This window comes from Lepidochelys kempii, chromosome 7 (genome assembly GCF_965140285.1).
Source record: "Lepidochelys kempii isolate rLepKem1 chromosome 7, rLepKem1.hap1, whole genome shotgun sequence".
Lineage (NCBI taxonomy): Eukaryota > Metazoa > Chordata > Testudines > Cheloniidae > Lepidochelys > Lepidochelys kempii.
The window spans coordinates 103540100-103567215 of record NC_136386.1 but is presented as its reverse complement, the minus strand read 5'-3'; the positions used below and the strand labels follow the sequence as shown (position 1 = coordinate 103567215).

Below are 27116 nucleotides of genomic sequence, written 5' to 3'. Positions count from 1 at the left end.
CCTCCCAAGGCAATAATTCTACTAGGAAAGAGTAAAAAAGCCAAACTAGAGCTATAAAACCCCAGAATGAAATCATAAAGTTGATTCAGGTGCATTCTGGAAGGAGGGGAGTTGTCACGGATGTTTTGGATGTAGTCAAAACCAAATTATCTCCCTGTCATGTAGCCTGTTGTCTGTCAAATACCGAATAATAATAAACAGGTAAGCATCCATACTTATAAGCTTATTACAGGCTTCCAACTATCAAATGAATTCCACTGTTTAGTTCTTGTGGGCAAAATATATATTAAAACTATAGAAAAATTATTGGGAAAAGTCTTATATCACAAACTACTCTAATATGCAATTAGCTGAATGCCCACTTTACACAGAAAACACACAACTTATGTTTTGGACTCAGCCACCTGGTTTACTTTGAGTAAGCCTGCTTGCTCCTGATACCAAGAATGTCTTTGGCTTGCTTTAATTTCTGCCAGAAAGCAGCTACTTTATTGACTTCAAAGGGATTGCAAAGTGTGTGACTGAAAACAGAATTTGCGCAAGAGTTGCTGCGGCTTTGTGCACTCCTGTAATATTTGTCATGCCATGCTAGTGTCCTTTGAGGGGCTTTAGTACATCTGCTGTAAAAGCAGCTACAAACCTCTCTGAACCTTGTGTCGTCTTTTCTTTCACAGTTCAGGCAGGTTTATTTGGCAAATATATTGACATGTATGATAAAATATGAAGTGATATAATACACCAGTATGGCAATGCTCTCTCGCAGCAGGGATGTCCCATAGAAGAGACAAACCTTGCATTGTTTTGGATACAGCCTATCCAAACTCATTTTTCTTAGCAATTATGCCCTAGGACAACTGACATCACCATAAGTGTAGGCACAATGCCACCGTAACAGACGGGGATGAGTATAGACAGCCAAGAAGCTGAATGTGGGCAAATATGCATGTTGAACATGGTATTCCCAAACCAGAAATGTTGAAACAGCTGTTATTGCTGAAGTTGTAGTCCCATGACTAAGGGAATATACCATCAGTACTTAAACTATAAATTGGGATTTTCTTTAGAAATAATACTTTTTAAAAGTAACATCTTTTGCGGCTTATTACAATGTGTTATAGGTGCCACAGACACAGGAATAATAATCTGTATTTATAATGGAATCTTCAAGCCCTTGAGACTCTGAGAAGGAGCCCTTGAAATTGGCTAATGAATTATTATTCTGAACTGCTGGATTCCTGCTGAATAAACTGAAAAAGTATAGAACCCCATGAGACATTTCTGGTGTATAGAAGAGTCCTATGTACCCTAGAAATGGTGGAAATACATGAATAATACAGACAACTTCCTTGGCAATATATTCAGTCTGTTCCCACATATACTTAAACATTACGCTCCTTTACATATTTCTCAAGAGATATACACAAACTTGTGACCAACATTAAAAAAAGTTTCTGTAAAGAAGAATCAATGGAAAATGAAGTCCATTTACTCAGCAGCTGTTGATTTACATCTGGAAATCGGAAATGAAGCAGAAATGTTCCCACTGCCAATTCTTTGCCTAAAAGTCAAATGCTTAAAACAGACCGTGGGCCAAATCTGGACTGCCAGATGCTTTTTGAACAGACTCCAAAATCTTTTTATTTACTTATCTTTTTTTTGTTATTTTCTCTGGAGTCTGGACCTTGATCAAGAAATTTGGACCTTGACAAAAAGTAGTTGACTACCCCTGCCTTAAAACAAGTAACTAAAGCCAATCTTCCAAAATGCCATCATTACAATGATTGTCTTTCAGTGCTAATGTAAATTGTATAAGGTGATCTGCAAAGGAAGGGGCTTTTGCCCCCCCCCCTTTTTTTTTTTTTTGCTTCTTTATGATGTATAAAGGAGGCCTAAAAAGCGAAGGATAGGAGGGTTGTGCTTGATTTTTACATTAGAAATTCAGGTTTTATCTACCATGTAAGATGCCACGTATCACTAGAAACCTCCCAGGATTACGAAATTACAGAAACAAACACAAAGGAGAGCTGTTGTTTTTTTTTTTAACTCATACCCTTTAAACCCCTTTGCTTTTGCAAACACCGGGGAACAGAGTGGCTGCTGTTCAGACTCTGCACAGGGAGGCCGGGCTCTTCTGCGGAGTCCACCTGCTGTCAAGCTCCTGGGCGTCACACAAAGACGCAGAGCCGGTATTTTTCCTGCCGTGTCCCGCAGACCGTGCCCTCGCCCCCACCCTGCCATGTTTCCGTGCTCCGAGACCCTGTGCACCAGGAGCCCCGGCCACCCCATCTCCACGTCCCTCGGCCGCCCCCGGCTGCCCCCGGCTCTGGGCCCCGCCGCGGCCCCAGGCCGCGCTCACACAGGCGGCGGCGGCGGCTGCAGCGCACGGCTCCCCGGCCCGCTCTCAGTCACAGCCCCCAGGCTGGGCAGCGGCCGGGCCCCTCCCGCCGCTCACCTGCGTGCGGGGGACCCGCGGGGGCCGCCCCGGCCCTTTGCCCGCTCCTCCTCCGCGCTGCGGCCTTCCGGCTCCGGGGCGCCTGCGCGCGGCGGCGGCAGCGGCGGGACGGCGGCATGGCTACCTGGGCCAAGCGGAGGGCGCCGGGGCCGCCCGAGCGGCGGGAGCCGGACGGGGAAGAGCAGGACTCGGACTCGGAGCAGGGGGATTCGGCCTCCGAGGAGGAAGAGATCAACAAGGTGACTGGAGAGAGGGCCGGAGGCCCCGGTCCAGCTAGAGCCGCGTGGGCAGCGGGGCCCGCTCTGCCTTCCCCTCCCGCTGGTCCCGGAGCCCTTCTCCCCTTCTGTCCCCTTGCCAGGGCCCCTGCCGCCCCCTCCTGCGGGTGGCCGCCCTCCCTCTTGCTGCGCCTCTCTTCCCCCTTGCCCCCGCTTCTTACAGCACCGGGGCTACGCCTTTCTTCTCCCGGTCCCCTTCGTAATGTCAGCCCCTTATTCCCAGTTACACTCTTCACCAGCCTGTGCCTCAGTTTCCTGGGCTGTAAACATGGGGGGTGCTACATTTAAGTCCTCTGGAAAGTGCGTTGAGATCTGCAGGTGAAAGTACTACATGGCAGCTAGGAGGTATTATTATGCTATCCCTGTGTGTTCCTCTTATATTGTCTCACCCTTCCTTTCTCCAGTCTATCTTTCTACATGTTCATCTCCTCCCCGTTTTTGTTTCCCGAAGAGTAACTTTTGATTTATTATCTCTGCCCTTCCTGGAAAAAAAAAAACAAAACAAAAGCACTCCTAGACTCGGAATTAAATGCAGTTTTCAGGCAACATACAGTATTTTTAGGCTAATATTTTTGTTGGAGCAAAGCAAAGTTAATTGAGCAAAACTAGAAAATCAAGAAAGGCCAGCTAACAGGCTCAAGTGCTTATGCCGAGAGAGGGTGATGTCAGTGTTGATACTAATAATGTACTAGTATTTTCTCTATATTTGATGTACTGATTTTTACAGAATTAAAATAACACTAATCGTGAAAGCTTAAATGCAAAGTTAAAGTTAAAAAATTGAACAGTTCAAAGTTAGGAAATGTAAGCCATCTCATCATAATATTAAGATTATAGTACCAACATTTGTTTGCCCTTGTGGCATATACTGGGTCTTATTGCACCCAATTCAAGAAAACACCTGTTTTCTGTGGCCCCAAACCTGCAATGTAGAACAAGCTGTAGTCTCAAGGAGGCCTCCTTTAGGACCTCTATATTAAAGTATACATTTAACAGCCTAAATAGCAATGCACAATGCAATGTGTGTATAATGAGTTGGTTACTGCTAGAGCCTTAACTTCTGTATATTTTTACTTTTTAATGTTTATATTGCCAAACCTGCAATCAGTTCCACATGGGCAAACCCCTACACATATATGGAGCCCGTTGAAACCATGTAGGAATAAGGGTCTGCCTAGGTGGATTCAAATTGTAGGACCATTGATGACAACTTGTTGAGAAAAGAATTTCTTCAGTCCTGGAAGAAACAGGGAAGAGAGAAAACCACACAGGATACCAGAAAATTTATTATTTCTGCAAAAAGAAAAGGAGTACTTGTGGCACCTTAGAGACTAACCAATTTATTTGAGCATGAGCTTTCGTGAGCTACAGCTCACTTCATCAGATGTTTACCGTGGAAACTGCAGCAGACTTTATATACACACAGAAATCATGAAACAATACCTCCTCCCACCCCACTGTCCTGCTGGTAATAGCTTATCTAAAGTGATCAACAGGTGGGCCATTTCCAGCACAAATCCAGGTTTTCTCACCCTCCACCCCCCCACACAAATTCACTCTCCTGCTGGTGCTAGCCCATCCAAAGTGACAACTCTTTACATAATCAAGTCGGGCTATTTCCTGCATAGATCAAGGTTTTCTCACATCCCCCCCACCCCCATACACACACAAACTCACTCTCCTGCTGGTAATAGCTCATCTAAACTGACCATTCTCCAGGTTTAAATCCAAGTTAAACCAGAACATCTGGGGGGGGGGGGTAGGAAAAAACAAGAGGAAACAGGCTACCTTGCATAATGACTTAGCCACTCCCAGTCTCTATTTAAGCCTAAATTAATAGTATCCAATTTGCAAATGAATTCCAATTCAGCAGTTTCTCGCTGGAGTCTGGATTTGAAGTTTTTTTGTTTTAAGATAGCGACCTTCATGTCTGTGATTGCGTGACCAGAGAGATTGAAGTGTTCTCCGACTGGTTTATGAATGTTATAATTCTTGACATCTGATTTGTGTCCATTTATTCTTTTACGTAGAGACTGTCCAGTTTGACCAATGTACATGGCAGAGGGGCATTGCTGGCACATGATGGCATAGATCACATTGGTGGATGTGCAGGTGAACGAGCCTCTGATAGTGTGGCTGATGTTATTAGGCCCTGTGATGGTGTCCCCTGAATAGATATGTGGGCACAATTGGCAACGGGCTTTGTTGCAAGGATAAGTTCCTGGGTTAGTGGTTCTGTTGTGTGGTATGTGGTTGTTGGTGAGTATTTGCTTCAGGTTGCGGGGCTGTCTGTAGGCAAGGACTGGCCTGTCTCCCAAGACTTGTGAGAGTGTTGGGTCATCCTTTAGGATAGGTTGTAGATCCTTAATAATGCGTTGGAGGGGTTTTAGTTGGGGGCTGAAGGTGACGGCTAGTGGCGTTCTGTTATTTTCTTTGTTAGGCCTGTCCTGTAGTAGGTAACTTCTGGGAACTCTTCTGGCTCTATCAATCTGTTTCTTTACTTCTGCAGGTGGGTATTGTAGTTGTAAGAAAGCTTGACAGAGATCTTGTAGGTGTTTGTCTCTGTCTGAGGGGTTGGAGCAAATGCGGTTGTATCGCAGAGCTTGGCTGTAGACGATGGATCGTGTGGTGTGGTCAGGGTGAAAGCTGGAGGCATGCAGGTAGGAATAGCGGTCAGTAGGTTTACGGTATAGGGTGGTGTTTATGTGGCCATTGTTTATTAGCACTGTAGTGTCCAGGAAGTGGATCTCTTGTGTGGACTGGACCAGGCTGAGGTTGGTGGTGGGATGGAAATTGTTGAAATCATGGTGGAATTCCTCAAGGGCTTCTTTTCCATGGGTCCAGATGATGAAGATGTCATCAATATAGCGCAAGTAGAGTAGGGGCTTTAGGGGACGAGAGCTGAGGAAGCGTTGTTCTAAATCAGCCATAAAAATGTTGGCATACTGTGGGGCCATGCGGGTACCCATAGCAGTGCCGCTGATCTGAAGGTATACATTGTCCCCAAATGTGAAATAGTTATGGGTAAGGATCCTTACCCATAACTATTTCACATTTGGGGACAATGTATACCTTCAGATCAGCGGCACTGCTATGGGTGCTATTGATGACATCTTCATCATCTGGACCCATGGAAAAGAAGCCCTTGAGGAATTCCACCATGATTTCAACAATTTCCATCCCACCACCAACCTCAGCCTGGTCCAGTCCACACAAGAGATCCACTTCCTGGACACTACAGTGCTAATAAACAATGGCCACATAAACACCACCCTATACCGTAAACCTACTGACCGCTATTCCTACCTGCATGCCTCCAGCTTTCACCCTGACCACACCACACGATCCATCGTCTACAGCCAAGCTCTGCGATACAACCGCATTTGCTCCAACCCCTCAGACAGAGACAAACACCTACAAGATCTCTGTCAAGCTTTCTTACAACTACAATACCCACCTGCAGAAGTAAAGAAACAGATTGATAGAGCCAGAAGAGTTCCCAGAAGTTACCTACTACAGGACAGGCCTAACAAAGAAAATAACAGAACGCCACTAGCCGTCACCTTCAGCCCCCAACTAAAACCCCTCCAACGCATTATTAAGGATCTACAACCTATCCTAAAGGATGACCCAACACTCTCACAAGTCTTGGGAGACAGGCCAGTCCTTGCCTACAGACAGCCCCGCAACCTGAAGCAAATACTCACCAACAACCACATACCACACAACAGAACCACTAACCCAGGAACTTATCCTTGCAACAAAGCCCGTTGCCAATTGTGCCCACATATCTATTCAGGGGACACCATCACAGGGCCTAATAACATCAGCCACACTATCAGAGGCTCGTTCACCTGCACATCCACCAATGTGATCTATGCCATCATGTGCCAGCAATGCCCCTCTGCCATGTACATTGGTCAAACTGGACAGTCTCTACGTAAAAGAATAAATGGACACAAATCAGATGTCAAGAATTATAACATTCATAAACCAGTCGGAGAACACTTCAATCTCTCTGGTCACGCAATCACAGACATGAAGGTCGCTATCTTAAAACAAAAAAACTTCAAATCCAGACTCCAGCGAGAAACTGCTGAATTGGAATTCATTTGCAAATTGGATACTATTAATTTAGGCTTAAATAGAGACTGGGAGTGGCTAAGTCATTATGCAAGGTAGCCTGTTTCCTCTTGTTTTTTCCTACCCCCCCCCCCCCAGATGTTCTGGTTTAACTTGGATTTAAACCTGGAGAATGGTCAGTTTAGATGAGCTATTACCAGCAGGAGAGTGAGTTTGTGTGTGTATGGGGGTGGGGGGGATGTGAGAAAACCTTGATCTATGCAGGAAATAGCCCGACTTGATTATGTAAAGAGTTGTCACTTTGGATGGGCTAGCACCAGCAGGAGAGTGAATTTGTGTGGGGGGGTGGAGGGTGAGAAAACCTGGATTTGTGCTGGAAATGGCCCACCTGTTGATCACTTTAGATAAGCTATTACCAGCAGGACAGTGGGGTGGGAGGAGGTATTGTTTCATGATTTCTGTGTGTATATAAAGTCTGCTGCAGTTTCCACGGTAAACATCTGATGAAGTGAGCTGTAGCTCACGAAAGCTCATGCTCAAATAAATTGGTTAGTCTCTAAGGTGCCACAAGTACTCCTTTTCTTTTTGCGAATACAGACTAACACGGCTGTTCCTCTGAAACCTGTCATTATTTCTGCAGTGATTGCAGTGTGTACCTCCAGAGCTGTGTGAAGTTGACAGTGTGCTCACTGAACACCATAGTGAAAATACACTTCTTGTCTTCAGTAGGGAAAAAAGGTGTTTTTAACTAAAGCTAATTAACTCAAAGTAAAATCCTAGAAGACAAAGCAGCTTGTAGTTTTCATGTGAGTTAGTAGGTCAAGTTACAGAGAAGACTCCCCTGAAGTCTTCAGCTAGACCTGCTAAAGTAATGCCAACAGACCCTGGTCGTCAGTGGGTGGGATCGAACCTGGGATCTCAGGAACTAAATACATGAGCTAAAAGCCATATTGCTGTCAGCTCAGGCTGTAGAGCAGACTAATTAATTTCTCTCTAAGTGGTCTCGGTGCCATTAGATGGGACAGAACACCACACCCAGAAGGTGTGTGGGTTACATACTTCCCCTAGCTGAAGAAGCACATCCCAAGCTTTAAAGACTTCTCAGTTGAAATCCTGGATGAGCCCCCACTTGTAACGCTGACAGACCCTGGTTGTCAGCAGGCAGGATTGAACCTGGGACTTCTGGAGCTAAATACATGAAACTCTACTGCATGAGCTAAAAGCCATATCGCTGTTAGCTAAGGCTGTAGAGCAGACTCATTATCTCTCTCTAAAGCCTGGTCTACGCTGGGAGAGGGGAGGTTCGATCCAAGTTACGCAACTTCAGCTATGTGAATAACATAGCTGAAGTTGATGTACTCAGATCTCCTTACCACAGTGTCTTCACTGCAGTAAGTCGACTGCTAACGCTCCCACATTGACTCCACCTGTGCCTCTCGCTCCGGTGGAGTACCAGAGTCGACAGGAGAGCGCTCAGCGGTAGATTTATCGCATTTTCACTAGACGCAATAAATTGACCCCTGCTGGATCAATTGCTCCGCAGGGAAGCGTAGACATGCCCTAAGTGGTCTTGATGCCACTAGATGGGACAAAACACCACACTTAGAAGGTGTGTGGGTGACACTAATGCATGTGAAAACTACGAACTGCCTTGACTTCTGGGATTTTACTTCCAGTTAAGAACACACCCGTTTTCCTGGTGAAGACACAGCCTAACGCCCTGTTTTGGTTGGGGGGGGAGAAGTATGTTTCAATCGTGGCAGAGTGGATAAAAATAATTATTTTAAAAAAAAAACGGATTTTTTTAATTTAAATAGGTTTTTTGCTCAAAAAGCATTTTATCAAAAAAAATCAAATCTAAAGATAGTTTTAATTAAGATACATTATAGTTTAAAGATATCTCATCATGGAATAGGGTTTATAAATTCTAATTCTATAGTATGAGACAATATATTCATGTAATGTTTAAGAAAAGTTTTGTAAATGAGTTCCAATAGTTCATGGATTAGGGATCCAATTTTATGGAGTTCCAGGGGCTTCTGTATAGATTATTTAGGTTAATCTTTCTATCTACCCAATAGGGCTCAGTTTAGAAGATACCATCAGAAATGCTTAGTTTTGCAGTTCTCAAACTGTGGATTTGTTTTTCGAGAAATAACATGCTTGTTAACAGCAAAAATATTTTAAAATAAATAAATATATAGAGGTGAGAAATAACAGATCTCAACCCTATTGTCCCTCTGCAAATTTGTGTACACAGAGTCAATCCCTTACCTCTCTCTAAAAGTGCAAAGTTTCCAAAAGCTCAATGAATAGAAAATTGTTGGGGGTGGACTAGATCTGGACAAGGAGAAGTCTGGAGATAAATGTGAGAAGGGAGGGATAGGCAGTAGAAACAGAAGTGAAACTGTTTGAGCAACATATTCCAGAAGCTTTGAGGTCTTTGAGTGTAGCCTTCATTGATTTGAGATCTACTATACCATTCTCTCACTAGAAGGGAAAACCTATAATGGCAGCAGGCTGTAAAAGACCCCCAGTTTGAGAATAAGAACCGTTCAAGAAATATATGTTTGATGATGATGTTTTAAGGAAAGTCACACCAGTGAACTGGTGGAAGTCACTTAAGCACTTGGATCCAGAGACTGCTGAAGTGATAATCCTGAAAAAGCAGGAAAGCTTGTTTTTCTTTTCCAAATTATGAACAAACAGGAAAATGAAGGTGAAGATGACTGAGTTAGCTGCAGAAGCCAATATTTTAAGTTTCTCAGATTGACCTGGCTGACATAGTCAATTTAGTTTTTTTTTTTAAATATTTCATTAACTATTTGAGTTTAAAACAATTTAAAAAAACCAAACAAACCTGATTTTAAAAAACTTGAATGTTTAACTAAATTTAAAAAATCATATGCTTCTTTTTTTTAAAATATTATATGTTTGCTGCTGAAGAAAAAAATCCAGAATACATAACGTTGTTGTTTTAGTTAAATAAAACAATGTAAATGTCTGTCTGGTGATGTTCTCCTCCTAATACATCATGACAAGAAAATCCTTCAAATATTAATGATTAACCTGTTGAATTGGAGATAGTTCACCTCCCAATGACTTCATAAATATCTGCTTCAATTACCTTTGGTAAATGAGAGACCCAATCATTCATTTTCTGATATAGCTATAAAACTAATCTCAAAAGTTTTCAAAATAAATCACTTTAAAATGTATAGTATGTACCTTCTAAAAATGAAATCTATATCTCTGAGTTGTGAAGAATATGTATTAAAGGTTATAATAACCTACAAGAATGCACTTTTATGTAGAAATCCATCATTAAATCGAATCTTCCTGACTAGTGATTTAAATCAAATCCACCCTGAATCATGGTAACACTGAGTTAGCTTTACATGATGGTATAGACCTCTTGGGTATATCTACACTGCCAAAAAAAAAAGAAAAGAAATCCCTGCGGCAGCAAGTCTCAGAGACCAGGTCTACAGACTTGTGCTTGTGGGGCCTTCACTAAGTATTAAAAATAGCAGTGTAGATGTTCCCACTTGTGCTCTGAGACCCACTCCTCTCTCCGGGTTTCAAAATCTGACCTCCAGCCCAAGCAGGAATGTCTACACTGTTATTTTTAACACCATAGTACAAGACAGAGTCTGTAAACCTGGGCTCTCAGGCTCACTGAGGTCTTTTTTTTTTCTTTTCTGTGTAGACATACTCTTAATCCTCATTAAGGTTCAGGCTAATGTATTCAAAATTATGTCATACACAGCCTGGTGGTTGTGAAATCTGAGGGGAGCCTAGTAATATAAATGTTTTAATCTTGTTTTTAAATACCAGTGAGGAATATTTTTTTTTTAACTGGTAGGTGGACTTCCATAGAGTTGGCAAAATAAACATTAAAGCATTTTGCTAGTGGGTGGGCACTAACAGTAGTCTTTGTTTTATTTTATAAGCTGAATTAAGTATAAAAAAGAGCAAAAGTGGAGGAAAAATAGACTTTGAACTTGTCATTTAAAAAAATTAGACTCCTATCTGATCCATACAGGTGAACTCCTAAAGCTACATGGAGCCCAGCTCTGTATGGCTGTAGTAGTGCACCTGTGTGGACCAGATTGCAGGATCAAGGCTTTAAGGTGGTGCTGGCAACACAAACATGGAAAATAGTTTGTCTCAAATGTTAACTTGACAAAGTCTCTCTGAATTTTACAAAAAAGCATTTGTAAAAATGCTTCAAAAATGGCTGATATCAATGAGTGATAGAAATAAAACTTTAGATTAAGCTGGTTGACTTTTTTTCTCTACTTCATGTCATACAGTTTTGCTTTAACTTTGTTTTAAGATATATTCCGCTTGCCAACCATATGTGTGATACTTGCTGTCTTCTGCTTATTCACAGGAAGTGAATGTTGAATTTGAAGCACATTCGATATCAGATAATGACTACGATGGGATAAAGAAATTACTGCAACAGGTAGACTCAGAATATTCTTTCTTGCTCCTATCCGGATTTCTTCCATTAAGAAATAGCTTCTACAGCCTTAAACTGTCATCAGTCACCATTACTAGTATTGATTTAATGTTTTACTATGCCTCAGTAGATGACGACATGAATAATTACAGCTACAACATGCACTTGACTAAATGCAGTGGTTCCAACCTGTGACCCCAATGCACACCCAGATAGACCATAGTCCCTTCTTTCTCATTATTCTCAATCGTCAAGCAGTGGTGGTTCCTGAGATTTGTATCCCAGTGCATTGGGTTTCTAGAGGTTTTTTGACCAACTGCAACTTTAAAAAGTACCTATCTGCAGCCTGTTTGGCTGCTTCATGCCTCTCTTGATCAGTGGTTTCTCTTTTTTCAAATTCCGTGTCAAACAAAGTTGCAGACTCTGCCACAATTGGAAAATACAGAAGAGGACAAACCAAATGCAAAGTACTTTGGAGACATTAGTGTAGTTGGTGCTGCAGGCAGCTACAGGAGATTAGGTTTATTAGTGCTTGAAGTCCTACACCCAGGGTCAGGAAATAAACGATAAATGTACTGAATGGGAGTGGGGGTTAAGAGCATGGTACAAGAATCTAAATAGATTATTTTAAAGAGAATATATTTTGATCTTGTCTTCTTAATGCTGTCCTAACATTTTCATGTAACTGAGCACTATAGCTGCCTGAGAAAATATGTGGGAGCAGGCTGGGAGGAGGTTCACAGCAGGATCCAAGTTTTAACAAGTAGTTCACAACAGGAAAATTTTAGACTGTTTTCACAGTACTTGTTCTTTTTAATTTTTTGTAGCTGTTTCTAAAAGCTCCAGTTGACACTGCTGAGTTAACTGACATATTAATACAACAGAATCATATTGGGAGTGTTATCAAGGTAAGGGCTTCCATTCTTCCTAATTCAGCACAGTATAATTTTAAATTGGAATGGAATAATTGAGGTCCCCTTCGTAATATACATGTAACTAAGAGTTCTAGAGCTCAGGCTGTTGCAACATAAAGCACTTGGATGTCACTTGTATTTTCATGTTCTAATCCCCTCTTTAGAGCAGTGGTTCTCAACCTGCGGCCCAGGTCCCAGCCCTGCGCATGGCAGGGTCTGGCCAGGGCCCAGGGCTCTGCTTTTGGCCGTGCACTGTGGAGGGGTCTCTGGGCAGGGAGCACTGGGCATAGGAGTCCGGGGTGGGAGTGGGGGAGAGGGGGTTAGCAGGGTCAGTACTGTGGTTTTCAACCTGCGGCCCACAATTATAAATAGGTTGAGAACCACTGCTTTCAGAGGGCAAAGTGGAGTTTTTGGGTCACCTCAGCTCTTGATATAGTAAGTTAAATCTTATTTCCTTTATCGAGTCTGAGCTGAAGTCAAACTGTTGCAGACTATCTATGTTCCTGTGTCTCTGTGAGTAACTGACTAGAAGAGTTGTGGTGGTGGTATAGCACTTACAGTAGCGAACATTATTTATCATATCCTATTACAAATCCCTCTTTTCTCTTCTTTATAACGTTAAAAATTCTCCTTTTGAGGCTGAAATTTTCCATTCTTCATTTCAAACAAATGAGGAGGTTTTTTGTTTTGGGGTTATTTTTTGGCGGGGAGAGGTTAGGATATTGAGGGATATTCTGGAGTAGCTTAGAAATAGTGTTAAGTAAGTGGGGTAGAAGAGAGAGCTTTAATTTAAAAATTTTTTGTCGTCTCCCCCCGCCCCCCACCGAATTTAAAATTGGCTAAATCTCCGAACCCAACAAATTTCTGTCTTGAGTTTCTGTTTGGAAGAAAATGATTATAAGCAAGTGAAAAATGGTTTCTGTGCACATTCATTGGACATCTCCTAAGAACTTAGCATAGCTTAATGAAAACCCATCCCCTAACCCACTTGTGAGATGATGTAACGGGCAGAGAGAATTGCGTATTCTTTCTTCCTATCCAGACTAGAGGGTTGGGTATGGATAAATGCTTCTGTTTGGACTACTTGGGTTAGGGAGAATGTAAATGGCTCACTGAAACACATTAACAATTTCCAAAAGAAAATAAATTGCCCAAAAATGCCCTGCTCCCTGCAAAAACACTTTGATTTTTATGGTCTGCATTCTGCTATGTTCTTCTAAATCTAAATAATATACTTTTTAAAACATTTCTATTTCTAGTGCAGACCGGGATTACTACTACTTTTATCTTTGACCCTGCCTTGCAAAGCTGTCTCATGTCAGGCAAATGGTAACATGAAAACTTGCCCCTCCCCAACCCATAAAACTCCAAGCGTGAACTGTGGTATCTCCTTAGACCATTACAATACATGGTTATGTCATACCAACATATTTTTAGTCCTGTGGTTCCTTCCTCCAAGAAACTGCTAGCTGTCTATTAGATTTTGTTTCTTAATGATTTAAATCTAGAGCCTTGTAATTTGTAGTTGGTTAATCTGCCCACCCCATAATTCACACCCCCCCAAGTCTCTCTCCAGTGCTCAGGAGAGTTTTAATAGTAGATAACTGTCAGATGGTCTCATTTCAAAGACTTCATTACTTTTACAAAATATGTCCCAGAACATTTATTATTATTACTATTTATTATTGTGAAGTATTATGAATAAAACTAAATTACTCTGGTCAGATAAATAAAGTACCTAGATTATGCATGTTCTTGCTTTCTTAAAATTTGTTTTTACACAACAATTCCATTGCAAGTAGCTGAATATGGAAGTCTCCCAGTTATTGGTGTGAATTAGTGAGGTTCTTCTTGGAAGTAAGTAAAAATTGGAGGTTGTAACATATTCTTATAAAGGTTTAACAGAATAAATTATTTAGACAACCTACAATTTTTCACCCTTTTAATGTTCTTGTCTCTTAAGCAGTTCCATAGACTTGCAGAATGGCTTTTAGATGTGCGTAAAACATCCTGGACATTGAATAATGGCTATGGGGTTTTTTTTTGTTTGTTTGTTTTTTAAAAAGCAGCTTGGTATTAGTTGTCCTTTTTAACTTTTGTTAAATAGCAAGGCGAAGTTCAAGAAGAAAGTGGTGATGATGATGATGATGATGAAGAAGATGAAGTCTTTGGCTTCATAAGCCTCTTAAACTTAACTGAAAGGAAGGTCAGTAATACAGGTTAACTTCTGGATGGTAATTTCTAGAAATTAAAACACTCTATTCATCCTGTCTTGCTGAAAATTACATTGTAGACATTAAGGCAAGTGCCAGATGGTTGTCCCTCTTTTTTTCCCTGTCACAGTCTACTCAAATGCCTTTTATACTACGAATAATGTAATTGTTCTGACATTGTGTTCTGCATCTATAAGGTTACACTGTAAAGTATCTGAACATTGTGTGGCCAAGCAGTTAGGTTGCATTTTTATGGTAATAATGGACAGGCACTGCAGTAGCATAGCTAGTGGGGGAGCGGGGCAGCGGCCGCTCCCCCACCGAGCAGAAGTGGCACCTTTTAAATTCTTTGGCGCCTTTTAAATTTTTACTCACCCGGCGGCGCTCCGGGTCTTGGGCGGCGGGTCAGGCGGCTCTCCAGGTCTTCAGCAGCACTTTGGCATCAGGTCCTTCACTCGCTCTGGTCTTCGGTGGCATTGCAGTGCGGGTGGGGTGGGGGGGGTCCTTCAGTGCGAGTGAAGGACCCGACGCCGAAGGGCTGCTGAAGAACCAGAGCACGGCCTGACCCGCCACCTAAGACCCAGAGCGCGCCGGGTGAGTACTAGCGGGTGGCGCCTTTTTTTAATCTCCGCTCCCCTTGGTTTCTCCACTTGGCTACGCCACTGAAGCACTGTATGTTTTAGACAGGCCACTAAGAATTTGTAAATAAAGCTCATATTTCTGTTAGACCTTACCATTGTGCAGGTCATGTCACAATGCAGTACAGTCTTCTAAAAATGTATTTAATGCATTTGTAAGGCAACTAGAAAGGCATTCCTGTCACCTGTACCATAAAATAAAAGTTACCATGTCAAATATACAGACAACCTGAACTAGATCTGGTACAATGACTTACCCATGATTCTCTGGCAAACTTCACCACCAGTCAAAAGGGATAAAATATGTGCAGAGAATAGGGATGAAGAGAGGCCAGTAAATACAAAATCCTGTGTTTAATATTTCCAGCTATATTCCCTTCATTATTCTATAAACTCATCTTAGGTTTTGGATTAATCTAATTTCGTGATTTATATCACTAGTTTGTTTTAGTGCTTTGAATTAAATTTTTTTGCTAACTTGATACTTTTGCATATAGAATTTATTAAAATATTTAGGTGAAAATGGTAATGAAAGCCACGGTGTAAGTGCTTATGGGGCCCCCATTAGCATGGTATCTGAGTGCCCCATGGTCTTTAGTGTGGCTGCTATGTTAGGTAGGGAACTGTTATTCCCATTTTACAGATGGAGAACTGGGTGTTTGCCTACATTACCCGCTGGATCGACGGGCAGCGATCAATCCAGCGGGGGTTGATTTATCGCGTCTACTGTAGACATGATAAATTGACCTCTGAGCGCTCTCCCGTCAACTCCGGTACTCCACTGGAGCGAGAGGCAAAGGCAGAGTCAACGGGGGAGCGTCAGCAGTCGACTCACCACAGTAAGACACCGCGGTGAGTAGATCTAAGTACATCAACTTCAGCTATGTTATTCATGTAGTTGAAGTTGCGTAACTTAGATCGATTTCCCCCACAGTGTAGACCAGACATTAGAGACTAAATGACTTGCCCAAAGTCACACATGAAGTCTGTGATGGAATAGGAAATTCAGTCCAGGTCACGCAACTGCCAGGCTAGTGCCCTAGCAACTGGGCCATCCGTCATCTCATGTTTCATGTTTCTCAGTTGCTGGGGTTGTACCCTGTTTTTGTGGTTATTATGAAGAGTGGAGTTGTAACTCATAGCTGCATTGTTATCATTTAGGAACCTCAGCCTGCCATCATCTTGAGGATTGGTGAATATAACTATCAAACAAATACTACAATACTTTAGAGACCATTGCAGGAAATTGCCCACAGGCCTGTTGAATACTCTCTTGAAGTTCACTTTCAGGTTTTCTTATGTAAATAATCGTTCTGGAATGTAAAGAAAATGTACCCTTTGATTCCTAGGGTACTCAATGTGCTGAACAAATAAAAGAGCTGATTCTAAGCCTGTGTGAGAAGAACTGTGAACAGAATATGGTTGAACAGCTGGATAAGCTCCTAAATGACACCACCAAGCCTGTGGGCTTCCTACTAAACGAAAGATTCATTAACGTACCACCACAGATCGCTCTGCCCATGCACCAGCAGCTTCAGTAAGAAAGTCATTCTAAACATGATTTTGAACAGTAACTTTTTCCCTTCAGATGTCTTCAGAAACCTTATTTAAATGGAAATGTGTTGAAGGAGAGGGAATGAAACCACAGATTTAAGTAAGAAATAGATTAAAAGAAAAAATACAATTGTTTTATATAAGGTCCTTGAATTGACTTTTAATTTCTTTATTTGATATTACTTCCTTATGCATTAAAATTCCTAATCATTGTCTCTTGGAGAAATAGGAAGTCACTTTAAAATTATGCCACATACTACTAGAACAGGATAAGTGCATGACTTGTAGTTGATCTTTGTTTTGAAAATTGAGCAAGCTTATTAAAAATTAAACAACTTACAGCATTTTAATAATGGCTATCTGAGGTATTCTTGCTTATTGTGCTTAACTCAGGCTTTGGGATGGAAATCTTGGCTTCAGCAGATTTGTAAGTGCATGATCTCTGGATGAGCCATTGAAATATTTTTTAAATCAGTGTCTGAAATGAGTGTAGAGGGTTAGGCACTACTTTGTCTCCCAACCGGGTTCAGTGTTAAGGCCCTGTCAGGGATATCAAGATAGATGATTTGGAAAGACATGAGCAAAGAAAGAGTAAGCAGAGATGTCAAGGAAGGGAATGTAAATTTGCTTGTGGCTTTGACTGAAATAGGGTGTAGAAAGATGAGAGAGAGGACAGGAAATCCTTTCAGGTTTCGTGTGTGTGGGGTTTGTTTTTTTTTAAACAACTTTCTGGTAATCTGGTAGTATTTTAATGGGAAAATGGACACCCTTTGCTCTTCTGTTTTTTTCCTCTCTTCCTATTACAGGTCACATCACTTGCTGGCCCTTCTAATTTGTCCACTTCCAAATGCCAAATTAGGTTTTCTTTGAAGCATTGCCTTCTAGTCCTATTAAATACTATCTAATCTCCCACAGGGATGGGTTTTCTCTCATTGAGGTTTGCCTTTCCATTCCTATTTGTCTCATCTCCTCCTCTTATTACTCAGGAGAGAATTTTTTTTTTTTGTTCTAGGACACTTTGGAGTTTCAGTGCTTTTCCCCCTTTCCCTTTGGAGTTTCTCATTCCTTATTAATAACCCCTTTGAAGTCTGCAGGAATTAATTTCTACTGCTCCTCTGGCTTGGAGTTATCATGATCTGGAGCAGACACTTCAGCAGAGGCACTGGAGCTTGTGGGAAAAGATTGTAAGAAGTGTTTGAAGAAAGTGTGTTTTTTGTGTCTTCTGGCCTTTGGACTTTCTTTTTCTTATGCCTTTTGAGAGAGGATGATTATCCCCACGATGGGGGTTCTGGTCTCTCTACTCTTCATTGTGTCTCTCTTTTTGGCGGGATTTATCTCAGGAGATTGGTAGGTCTTTAACCCCTGTGTTCTTTATTTTCCACTATGTGACAGGGGAGGAAGAGTTAGGAGTATGTCCTTGAATGAGCCAAGATCTATCTTGGGAAGAAAAGGAGATGTAAAAGATGCCTAGCCAGATAGCTCTCTTGCCCACTTCAGAACCTGAGGGGAGATCTTTGAGCTTTTTCTCCTGAGATGGATTGGTGGGTTTGTGGGGATATTATTGGACTTACCCCTGATTGGTGGGAGTGGCCCAACATATTGAGTCCCAAGTGCTTAAGAGGACTTTGTCGGGCTGCCTCTGAAGGATTTAAGACGTGTGTTGGGATGGATGGGGATGCACCACCAGACTATCCAGACACTGAGCCCCTTCCCTTGGCAGAATTAAGTGTCCTTGATCTGGGAGTATAGAGTTCCTATCTCTGGATCCTGAGAAGGTCTCCTCACAGAAGAAACTCTCCTGGCCTTCTGCTTGGTCTACTCTGCTCTGAATTGGGAGGGGGAAACCGAAAGTAAGAGATCAGCTGGTTAGTCTCTTAATCCGATGTATCAAATTGGGAGAGAATTGAGGATTCCAAAAGTTTACACTGGTTTAGACCCCACTTTATTTTCACCCTATAGTTTTAATTTTTAGCTATAGAATTAATTTTTAACACCAAATGTGGGATCCAAGTATTTTGAGTAGAATAGAATAGTGATTATGCTAGGGATACATGTAGTTAAGAGCCAGGAAACATGAGCTTTATGTCAGTGAGAATGTAAAAGGGGAGAGCCTCACAATGAAGGTGCAGTATCTACTTTGTTTTTTCCTTATTACTCTATAACAAACTGAGAAATACAAATTCTCAGCCATCACTGTTCCATTACTGGTTTAGTGGCTCAATTGCAGCTAATTGTGCATTAGTGGAGATCGTTCTTGCAAACATCAAGCATTCAGAAATTATAAGTTTGGCTTAAAAATCATGGGGCTTTTAACAATAGATTTGGGGTTCTTTTTGTTTGCCTTCTAGTATTTGAGCATTTATAGTTCATATTTTCTAGCTTTTATCTGCAGACATAAAGGCTAGACACATACCTTTTTTTAAATGAAGGATGAGATGCTCAGACATGGCTTCATGAGCTGGGTCTTTAGGTAATGTTGAGTGACTTTCAGTAAAATAATGAGATTTATAAGAAGATGAAGGTTTGCAGGACTTGAAAATTAGCAGTGGTCAGAGCCTCTTCCTCTCCCCACCTTCGCTAAGACTAGTCAGAAATAGTCAGTTTCCTGAATAGTAGATGGAACCACACATTTATTCTTCCATCAGTGGAAGAGGAATTTACACAGGTGAATCCATGCCCTACTGAAGAGGGAATAATCAATAGACTATTAACACATCCAGAATTAAGCAGGTAGGATTAATAAATCCTAGCTCTAGGTTAGGAGGGGTCTTTGAACCCACGGAGGCTGAATATGCTGGGGTGCACTGACATAGAGTGCTATTGCCCACACTGGGGACTAGGGAGCACAGTGTGACTTTACAGGTTCAGGAGCTAGGGGAACTATGAGCACGCTTGTAAAGGAAGGGGCCTTTCATTTGTTTGGATTGAAAGAAGCAGGGAATTTGTTTGACTTGGATCCAGGCCTCATTTAATCTTAATCTGCCATTGCTGTTAGGGAGCTTTCATCTGCTCTTTTATGTAGTAATATCGATCTCTAAGAAATGAATACTTTGGGATAGGATAAAACCTAAACTGTCTCTGCTTTTTTGTTTGATAAACTTTTAAATGGCTTGTCAGAGGAGGGGCTGGGGGAGATTTGAGGTTTATTTCCAGTGGAACGTGACACACACAGTCAGAATTCGGGTCTTGGGCTTTTTTACTGGATGGGGCTTGCAGCACTGCAGTGGCAACACACTCAACTGAAGGGAGGGATGAGAGCATCCAGTCTTCTTTGCCAGACAGAAGTTTGTCATTTTTAAGGGCTTCTGGAAAGGGGCAATAAATAAATAAAACCCAGGGTAAAAGAAATGAGCTAGTTTTTGGCTGGGGAGGAAGCCGGTCCTATGAATGGTAGTTAATGGTGAGTGTTTAATTGGGTTCTAAGCATTTACAACCCCAAGAACATAGTGTGTCCTTAGTGAGGGTTCCATAACAGGAGAAGTGTATTATGAGGAGTAGGGAATTGGTTTTGTTGGTGGTGATTTGAAGAGTAACTGACTGCAGAGAACTCTTCAAAGAAAATTACTGCCATAAATGCATATACAAAGTCAATATTGCTATTTGAGTGACAACTATGAAGACTGGGCAAAGCATCAGTATGTTATTGCATTATGAGATTTGTGTGCATTTGATGGGGCGTTAAAATATTCTTTATGTAAATAATATTTGTCTTTAGGAAAGAATTGGCTGAAACTCAAAGAACAAATAAGCCATGTGGAAAGTGCTACTACTACCTTCTCATCAGCAAGACCTTTACAGAGACAGCAAAGCGCAGCTCTAAGAAGAGAGGAGAGAGCAGACAGCAGAAAGAGGAATTAATGTTTGCAAATGCAGAGGAAGAATTCTTTTATGAGGTAACAGACTTCTGATACCGTTAAATCCAATTGTTTGATTCTTTTTTTATAGAGCAGGGAAATGAAGGTTCTGACTCTACTTTTTTTTCATAATAACAATGGCCTTTCTTACTGAGCCACTTTAGAAATCTGACTTGCAGTGATTATGAAAAGGTGGTAAAATGATCTTTTTATTTAAATCCAGCTGTTTTTTGTGTAATTACTATTGAAAAATGCACAAACAATCAATTTTTGCTATTGTAGAATATTTATACTCACTCACTCTTGACGAAAGTAAACAATGTTTTGCCTTGGGGGAACTCCTGAGAGCTGCACTACTACAGATGCAGAGTATAAAACGGCACTTGGCTTTTTTGTAGTAGTTTCTTGATATTATTTACAGCAAGTCTCAGTGGCATGCTGATGAAAGCACGGGCATGTGCCTAGCCTCTGTTTTCAGTAGCCCTCCCACTATTGCTACCACCATTGGAGCTGCACCAGTGGCCGTGCAATCATAGAGTCCTAGACTTTAAGGCCAGAAGGGACCATTATGATCGTCTAGTCCGACCTCCTGCACAACGCAGGCCACGGAATCTCACCCAGCCACTCCTGCGACAAACCCCTAACTTGTGCCTGAGCTATAGAAATCCTCAAATCATAGTTTAAAGACGGGTGGGAGACTTCCCAAAAATGCCTGATGTAGACTTACCTTCAGTGTCTTGGTCACAAAGAATTAACTGGTTATCTTGAGGGTAATGCTGAAGGGATTTAACAAAGGATTCGGAACTAAGTGAGACATCTGGTTGAGGGTCTGTGAATGAAATTTCCAAGGTTTTGAAAAAAGTGGACTGAAGAGAGCAGAAGCACAGAGTTTAACCGTATGAATTGGCCCTTCAAGGTTTTTAATCCTAGGGGTGGAAAAAACCCTCTTAGTTCAGAGGCAGTTGTACCCTCTCTCTAGTCTTCTATTTGAATCTGCATAAAAAGTTATAACTATTTGGCAGAACATGATTCAAAGAATCAGAGCAATTGCATCTTTCAGGCTTCTAGGAAAAAATAAATCTGTGGTGTTATGAAGGACCAAATCAAATTGCTGCATGCATGATTCATATAAAACATAAATATTTTCCCCTCTGAATCCCCAAAAAATAAATCACCTTCTCACAAACGGGCATCAAATTTATGCTCTGAGAATTCTTCCCAAGAAACTTGGCAGATTTAAAGCTCTGAATCTGTGCTGCTTTTGGTGTTGTACTCTTCCCCGAACTGTCCATTATTTTTTGTTCTTTTTATTTAAAAGGACTGTTCAGAACAAATCTTCTGAAGAGCCAAATGTACGGATGTCATTATCCCATTGTTTTGTATGTTCTATCTGGGACAAGTACATTAATAAAAAGCACTAAAATAGTGAACTGGAACTATTACTTATAATTTCCTGAGGGAACCCTGCCACTCAGTTCTGCTGGTCCCAATCCATATAGAAGGGGGAGGATGCAGAAAATTAAATTTAAAATATAATTTGAAATGCATGGAATTTTTCAGCGTTCTTTAATTTTTTCAGAGCTTTAAAAACATTATTCCACAGCACTGCTGCTATATCAAGAGCTCCCTGTTCTTCCTCTCTGATGGCAGTGCACACAGGGTAAAATGTTGGCATGTGACACCTCTCCCTAGTGCAGTCTATGAAATGGCTATCATTCTAATAGTGGTCATTTAAGAAGAGGAAAACTTTAAATTCAAAGTCTGGGCACATTCATTATGAGCCTGCAAGAAATACTGCTGTGGGATGTAAAAGTAACAAGGAGCTAAGGGTTTTTCTTTTTATGTTTTTGTAGCAGGGGCTCCAGCACCTGAATTTGAACTCTGTGCACACCAAATGACCAAAAACCAGCATGTAGTAAAGGGACTTTCAATTCCAAGTTGGGGTCACCATGGGTCTTGTGTTCTAAAAGGGCTTTTTGTACACTCAAATGTTCTGTCATTTTAAATTGCATTTTTTCAAGACTTAGTAATTGTGTTTGTTCCAAATTATAATTGTTTTGAACGTCTCAATCATAGAATATCAGGGTTGGAAGGGACCTCAGGAGGTCATCTAGTCCAACCCCCTGCTCAAAGCAGGACCAATCCCCAATTTTTGCCCCAGATCCCTAAATGGTCCCCTCAAGGATTAAACTCACAACCCTGGGTTTAACAGGCCAATGCTCAAACCACTGAGCTATCCGTCCCCCCAGTCAGGACACACTATTTGCTTGTAAACTAGTCTTTCTGGCATTTGTTATACAAGTGTCATTTTAAGTAAGATCAGGAAAGTTACATTAACTTAGATGCATTTAATAATGTATATGCACAAAATAAATAGTCTGAGTATGTATCCTTCCCTGATCACACATAATGTTAGGTTTCAGATTGCTACAAACTACTGTTAAGTATAATGAGCGGCTGAGAATTTAATAAGTATGGAGGAGCCAACCCCCAGTCATCAACTCACTGTGCTACATTGTGGTCCTTAAAATGTAACTGAGGGAGTGGAAGAAAAGCTATACCCAGACTTAGAATCAATTAAACGTTTAGGCCCCCATTCTTCACTGTGTTCATTCTTGAACATCATCTCTGGATTAGTTATATGGCTCTCCCACAGTGGAAATTTACATTCTTGAGACATGTGTGCTACATAGGAAATCTGTAGGAAGCCATGGGAAATTAGATTGTTTTTCCCCTAAGTGGTTTAGGATAGTACTTCTCTAATTTGTGTGAGCTCTGGGGAAGAAAAATTAAGGCTGCATTTTCTGTAAAAGCACACTACTCTGTGATATATATTACATACAAATTGAGTCAATAAATAGAAATAGAAACATTATGAAAACCTAATTACAGTATTTGGAAAAAGTGTCCTCTATAAATAACTTGCACTTCCAGGATTTCTCAGGGCTCTATGAAGATTCTGTCCATGTAAGGTGTATGTAAGGTTTTTATTTAGTGCCTCTCACCTTGGTATCTAGGTATTTTAACATAAAGATTCCTAATGCCACTGTGGCCTGGTCTGCACGGGGGGGAATCGATCTAAGATACGCAACTTCCGCTACAAGAATAGCGTAGCTGAAGTCGATGTATCTTAGATCGACTTAGAATCACTTACTTCGCGTCCTCGCAGCGCGGGATTGACGGCCGCCGTTTCCCCGTTGACTCCGCTTCCGCCTCTCGCTCTGGTGGAGTTCCGGAGTTGACGGCAGAGCGATCGGGGATCGACTTATTGCGTCTACACTAGACGCGATAAATCGATCCCCGATAGATCGATCACTACCTGCCGATCCTGCGGGTAGTGTACGTGGCCTTAGAGAAAGGGAATTACTACATCTTTTTTTAAACCTGGGTATATTGGGTCACAAAGATGTTAACCTTTGAACCGGTAAGGCTGCGAATGAAATGATTCTTTAGCAGTGATTGGAGAAGAGTATACTTTGCTACAGTCCCTCCACACACTAGGCCCCCACCCCACCCAGCACCGCCCCCCTCCCGGGATCAAGCTGACATCCTTGCACTGTTGGCCCTGCATCCCCACACAGATCCTCTCCGGGATGCATGCCAGCTCCCCTTGCCCTGCTTCAGCTCTTGTTAGGAGTCAACTTCTTCCCCCCATGCCTAGGGTCTGCTGCTTTCTGGCTTTAGGGAGCTAGGGGTTCATTAGCAAGCAGTGGGTAGTATTCTTGGCAGGAGACTGAACGTGTCCTTCCCATCACGGGCCAGAAATCCCCACTCCCTGCCACAGTATCTCCTAAGAGCCTGGCTATAATACCTGATTGTAACACCTGAGGAATTATCTGTGATTTTAAAAACTAAGTAATTTGTCCAAGGCCATCCACAACTAGTGACTGGTAGACCAAGGAGTCATTCTTCTTTGTTTCATGCTCTCATTTGTCCCCCTACATTAATGATAATGCACATTACTCAATGAATTCAGTTTGTTTTGAATTTATAATATGAAATGCTAAGTGTTGGCTTGTGAAACAGGATACTGAAAACTAGTGATACTGAAAACTATTTTATAATTTAAATAGTGATACTGAAACTATTTTAGTTTTCATTGGATTTTTCATTGGGATTTTTTCTGTTTAACCTGCACTTCCACAAAACAAAATTTTCTCTTTTTACTTCAATTAAAATGATATGCATAGTAGCTTAAAACTGATTTTTGAAACATAATTCGTAGAATCATTGAAATGTAGGGCTGGAGGGACCTTGCGAGGTCAGCAAGTCTTTTCCCCTATGCTAGGCAGGACCAAGTAAACTGAGACCATCACTGACTAGTGTTTGTCCAACCTGTTCTTAAAAATCTCCAGTGATGGGGATTACACAACCTCCCTGGTAGCATATCCCAGAGCATAACTACCCTTATAGTTAGAAAGGTTTTCCTCATATCTAAACTAAATCTCCCTTGTTGCAGATTAAGTCCATTACTTCTTGTCCTGTCTCCAGTGGACATGGAGAACAATTTATCAGTGTCCTTTTTATAACAGCCCTTAACATATTTGAAGATTTATCTGGTCTTCCCTCAGTTTTCTTTTCTCAGCTTTAAATATGCCCAGTTTTTTTAACCTTTTCCCTTAGGTCAGGTTTTCTAAACCTTCTATCATTTTTGTTGCTCTTCTCTGGACTCTCTCTAGTTTATCCACATGTTTCCTAAAGTGTGGTGTCCAGAATTAGACAGTACTCCAACTGAGGCCTCACCAGAGCTGAGAAGAGTGGGGCAGCTCCCTTCCAGGTCCTACATATGATATTCCTGTTAATACACCCCAGAATATTAGCCTTTTTCACAACTGCATCACATTGTTGACTTATATTCAATTTGTGATCTACTGTGTTCTTCAGATCCTTTTCAGCAGTACTATCACTTAGCCAGTTATTCCGTATTTTGTATTTGTGCATTTGATTTTTCTTTCCTAAGTGAAATACTTTGTGCTTATCTTAATTGTATTTCATCTTGTTGACTTCAGACCAATTCTGTAATTTGTTAAGCTTGGTTTGAATTCTAATCCTGTCCTCCGAAGTGCTTGCAACCTTTCCCAGCTTTGCGTCATCTACAAATTTTGTAAGGATACTCTTCCCTCCATTATCTAAGTCATTAAAGAAAATATTAAATAGTACCAGACCCAGGAGTGACCCCTGTGGGACCCCACTAGATAAGTCCTCCCAGTTTGTCAGAGAACCATTAATAACTACTCTTTGAGTATGGTCTTTCAACCAGTTGTGCACTCACCATATAGTAGTTTCATCTAAAACACATTTTCCCAGTTTATTTATGAGAATGTCATGTGGGACTGTGTCAGAAGCCTTACTAAAATCAAGATTTATTTATTTCTATTGTAGAAAGCCCTTCTGAAGTTCAGCTATTCTGTGCAAGAGGAGTGTGACACGTGTTTGGGAGGCAGATGGTCCTTTGATGACGTACCAATGAAACCTTTGCGAACTGTTATGTTGATTCCATCTGAAAGGATGAATGCAATCATGGATAAACTGAAAGAATATCTCTCAGTCTAGACAGTTTCCTTGGATAATGTTTTTATAAAGCAACCATGCAAAACTATATGCCTTTTGAATAGCTTCCCAAAAGTTTTATTATGTCATCAGTTTTATGTTCCTCAGGTATCACCTTTGTATTCTGGTGAAACGTCTAGGTTGTACAACTAACAATGTCAATCATACTGTTACTATAAAATACTATATCCTAGTAGACTTTGGAGTCACCATTAAGAATGCAATAAAAAATTCCTACATCCCTAAGACTTCTAAAGAAGTTAATTTTTCTTCTCTTTCCTGTTAAATACCTGTATACTTCAAGTTGAAAAAACATTGAATGGATTAATTTTGGGACATATTGCACATACTGGTTCTGTTTGGTTGAAAGTAGTTGGATATAAAAGTCACTGAATAATTCATCTTTGTTCAGCAGGAGTTCGGGGATATTTTTCATATTCTTTGTCTTACTGTTTTATTCAGTGTTCCTCTTTCATTGTTGAAACAGGTAATAAATGATTGATTACTTCCTGCAGAATCTCCTTGCTTTCACTATGAGGCAGATTGCTAAAATATTATTGAGGTGCCAGTTTAAAAAAATATATTTTTTAAAAGGTGAATCTTTAAATGCTTTATATATAGACTTCATGGCTTGTGCAAAAAAGTGCTTGAAGCCAGTGATATGTGCAACTGCATATTTAACGCATCAACAGTTAGTATTAGGTTTAGTTCAAAAAGAAGAACTTCCACCAAAATGTAGCTGTATGTTTGTGCTCTAAGCAGACTTGCAAATTAACATGCTCAGCTTGCACTTGGCGTGATTGGGTTCAGTTCCCAATGCTGCAAATCACATTAAATATTAATTACGGAGTTTTTCTGTATTTGAGTGCACAGCATGCTCAACAAAATACAGAGAAAGGGTGCATTCTGTAGAGCCCTGGGAAGAAGTCAGAGGGAAACTTTCCTGGTGAAATGTGTATGCCCAGTACAGAGCAGATGTCAGAACAGGCAGAGGTGTTTGTAGATGCAGGTAGTTGTATGAGATGATTCGGTTGCATAGGCATATTAAAAAAAGCATTTGCTGGAAGTGTCATTTTGGGGGGAAAAAACTGGTTAACTTTCTCAATTAAATTATT

The 27116-nt window shown here is 41.1% G+C and overlaps 2 protein-coding genes across 3 annotated transcripts in view; one reads left to right on the top strand and one right to left on the bottom strand.

Moving 5' to 3' along the window:
- The window catches only part of UROS (uroporphyrinogen III synthase), a 34825-nt gene extending 32063 nt beyond the window's left edge, over nucleotides 1–2762 (bottom strand). For both annotated transcript variants that reach the window (XM_073354076.2, XM_073354074.2), the window contains exon 1: nucleotides 2453–2762. The gene's annotated coding sequence lies outside the window, so the exon portion shown is untranslated. The remainder of the gene's footprint in view (nucleotides 1–2452) is intronic.
- BCCIP (BRCA2 and CDKN1A interacting protein) lies at nucleotides 2386–26247 on the top strand. Its single transcript, XM_073354079.2, has 7 exons — nucleotides 2386–2691; nucleotides 11207–11281; nucleotides 12106–12186; nucleotides 14300–14398; nucleotides 16393–16580; nucleotides 20313–20490; nucleotides 25834–26247. The coding sequence occupies exons 1-7, from the start codon at nucleotides 2569–2571 to the stop codon at nucleotides 26002–26004; spliced, it is 915 nt and encodes a 304-aa protein (XP_073210180.2). The 5' UTR covers nucleotides 2386–2568; the 3' UTR covers nucleotides 26005–26247.
- Nucleotides 26248–27116: the final 869 nt, after the last annotated feature.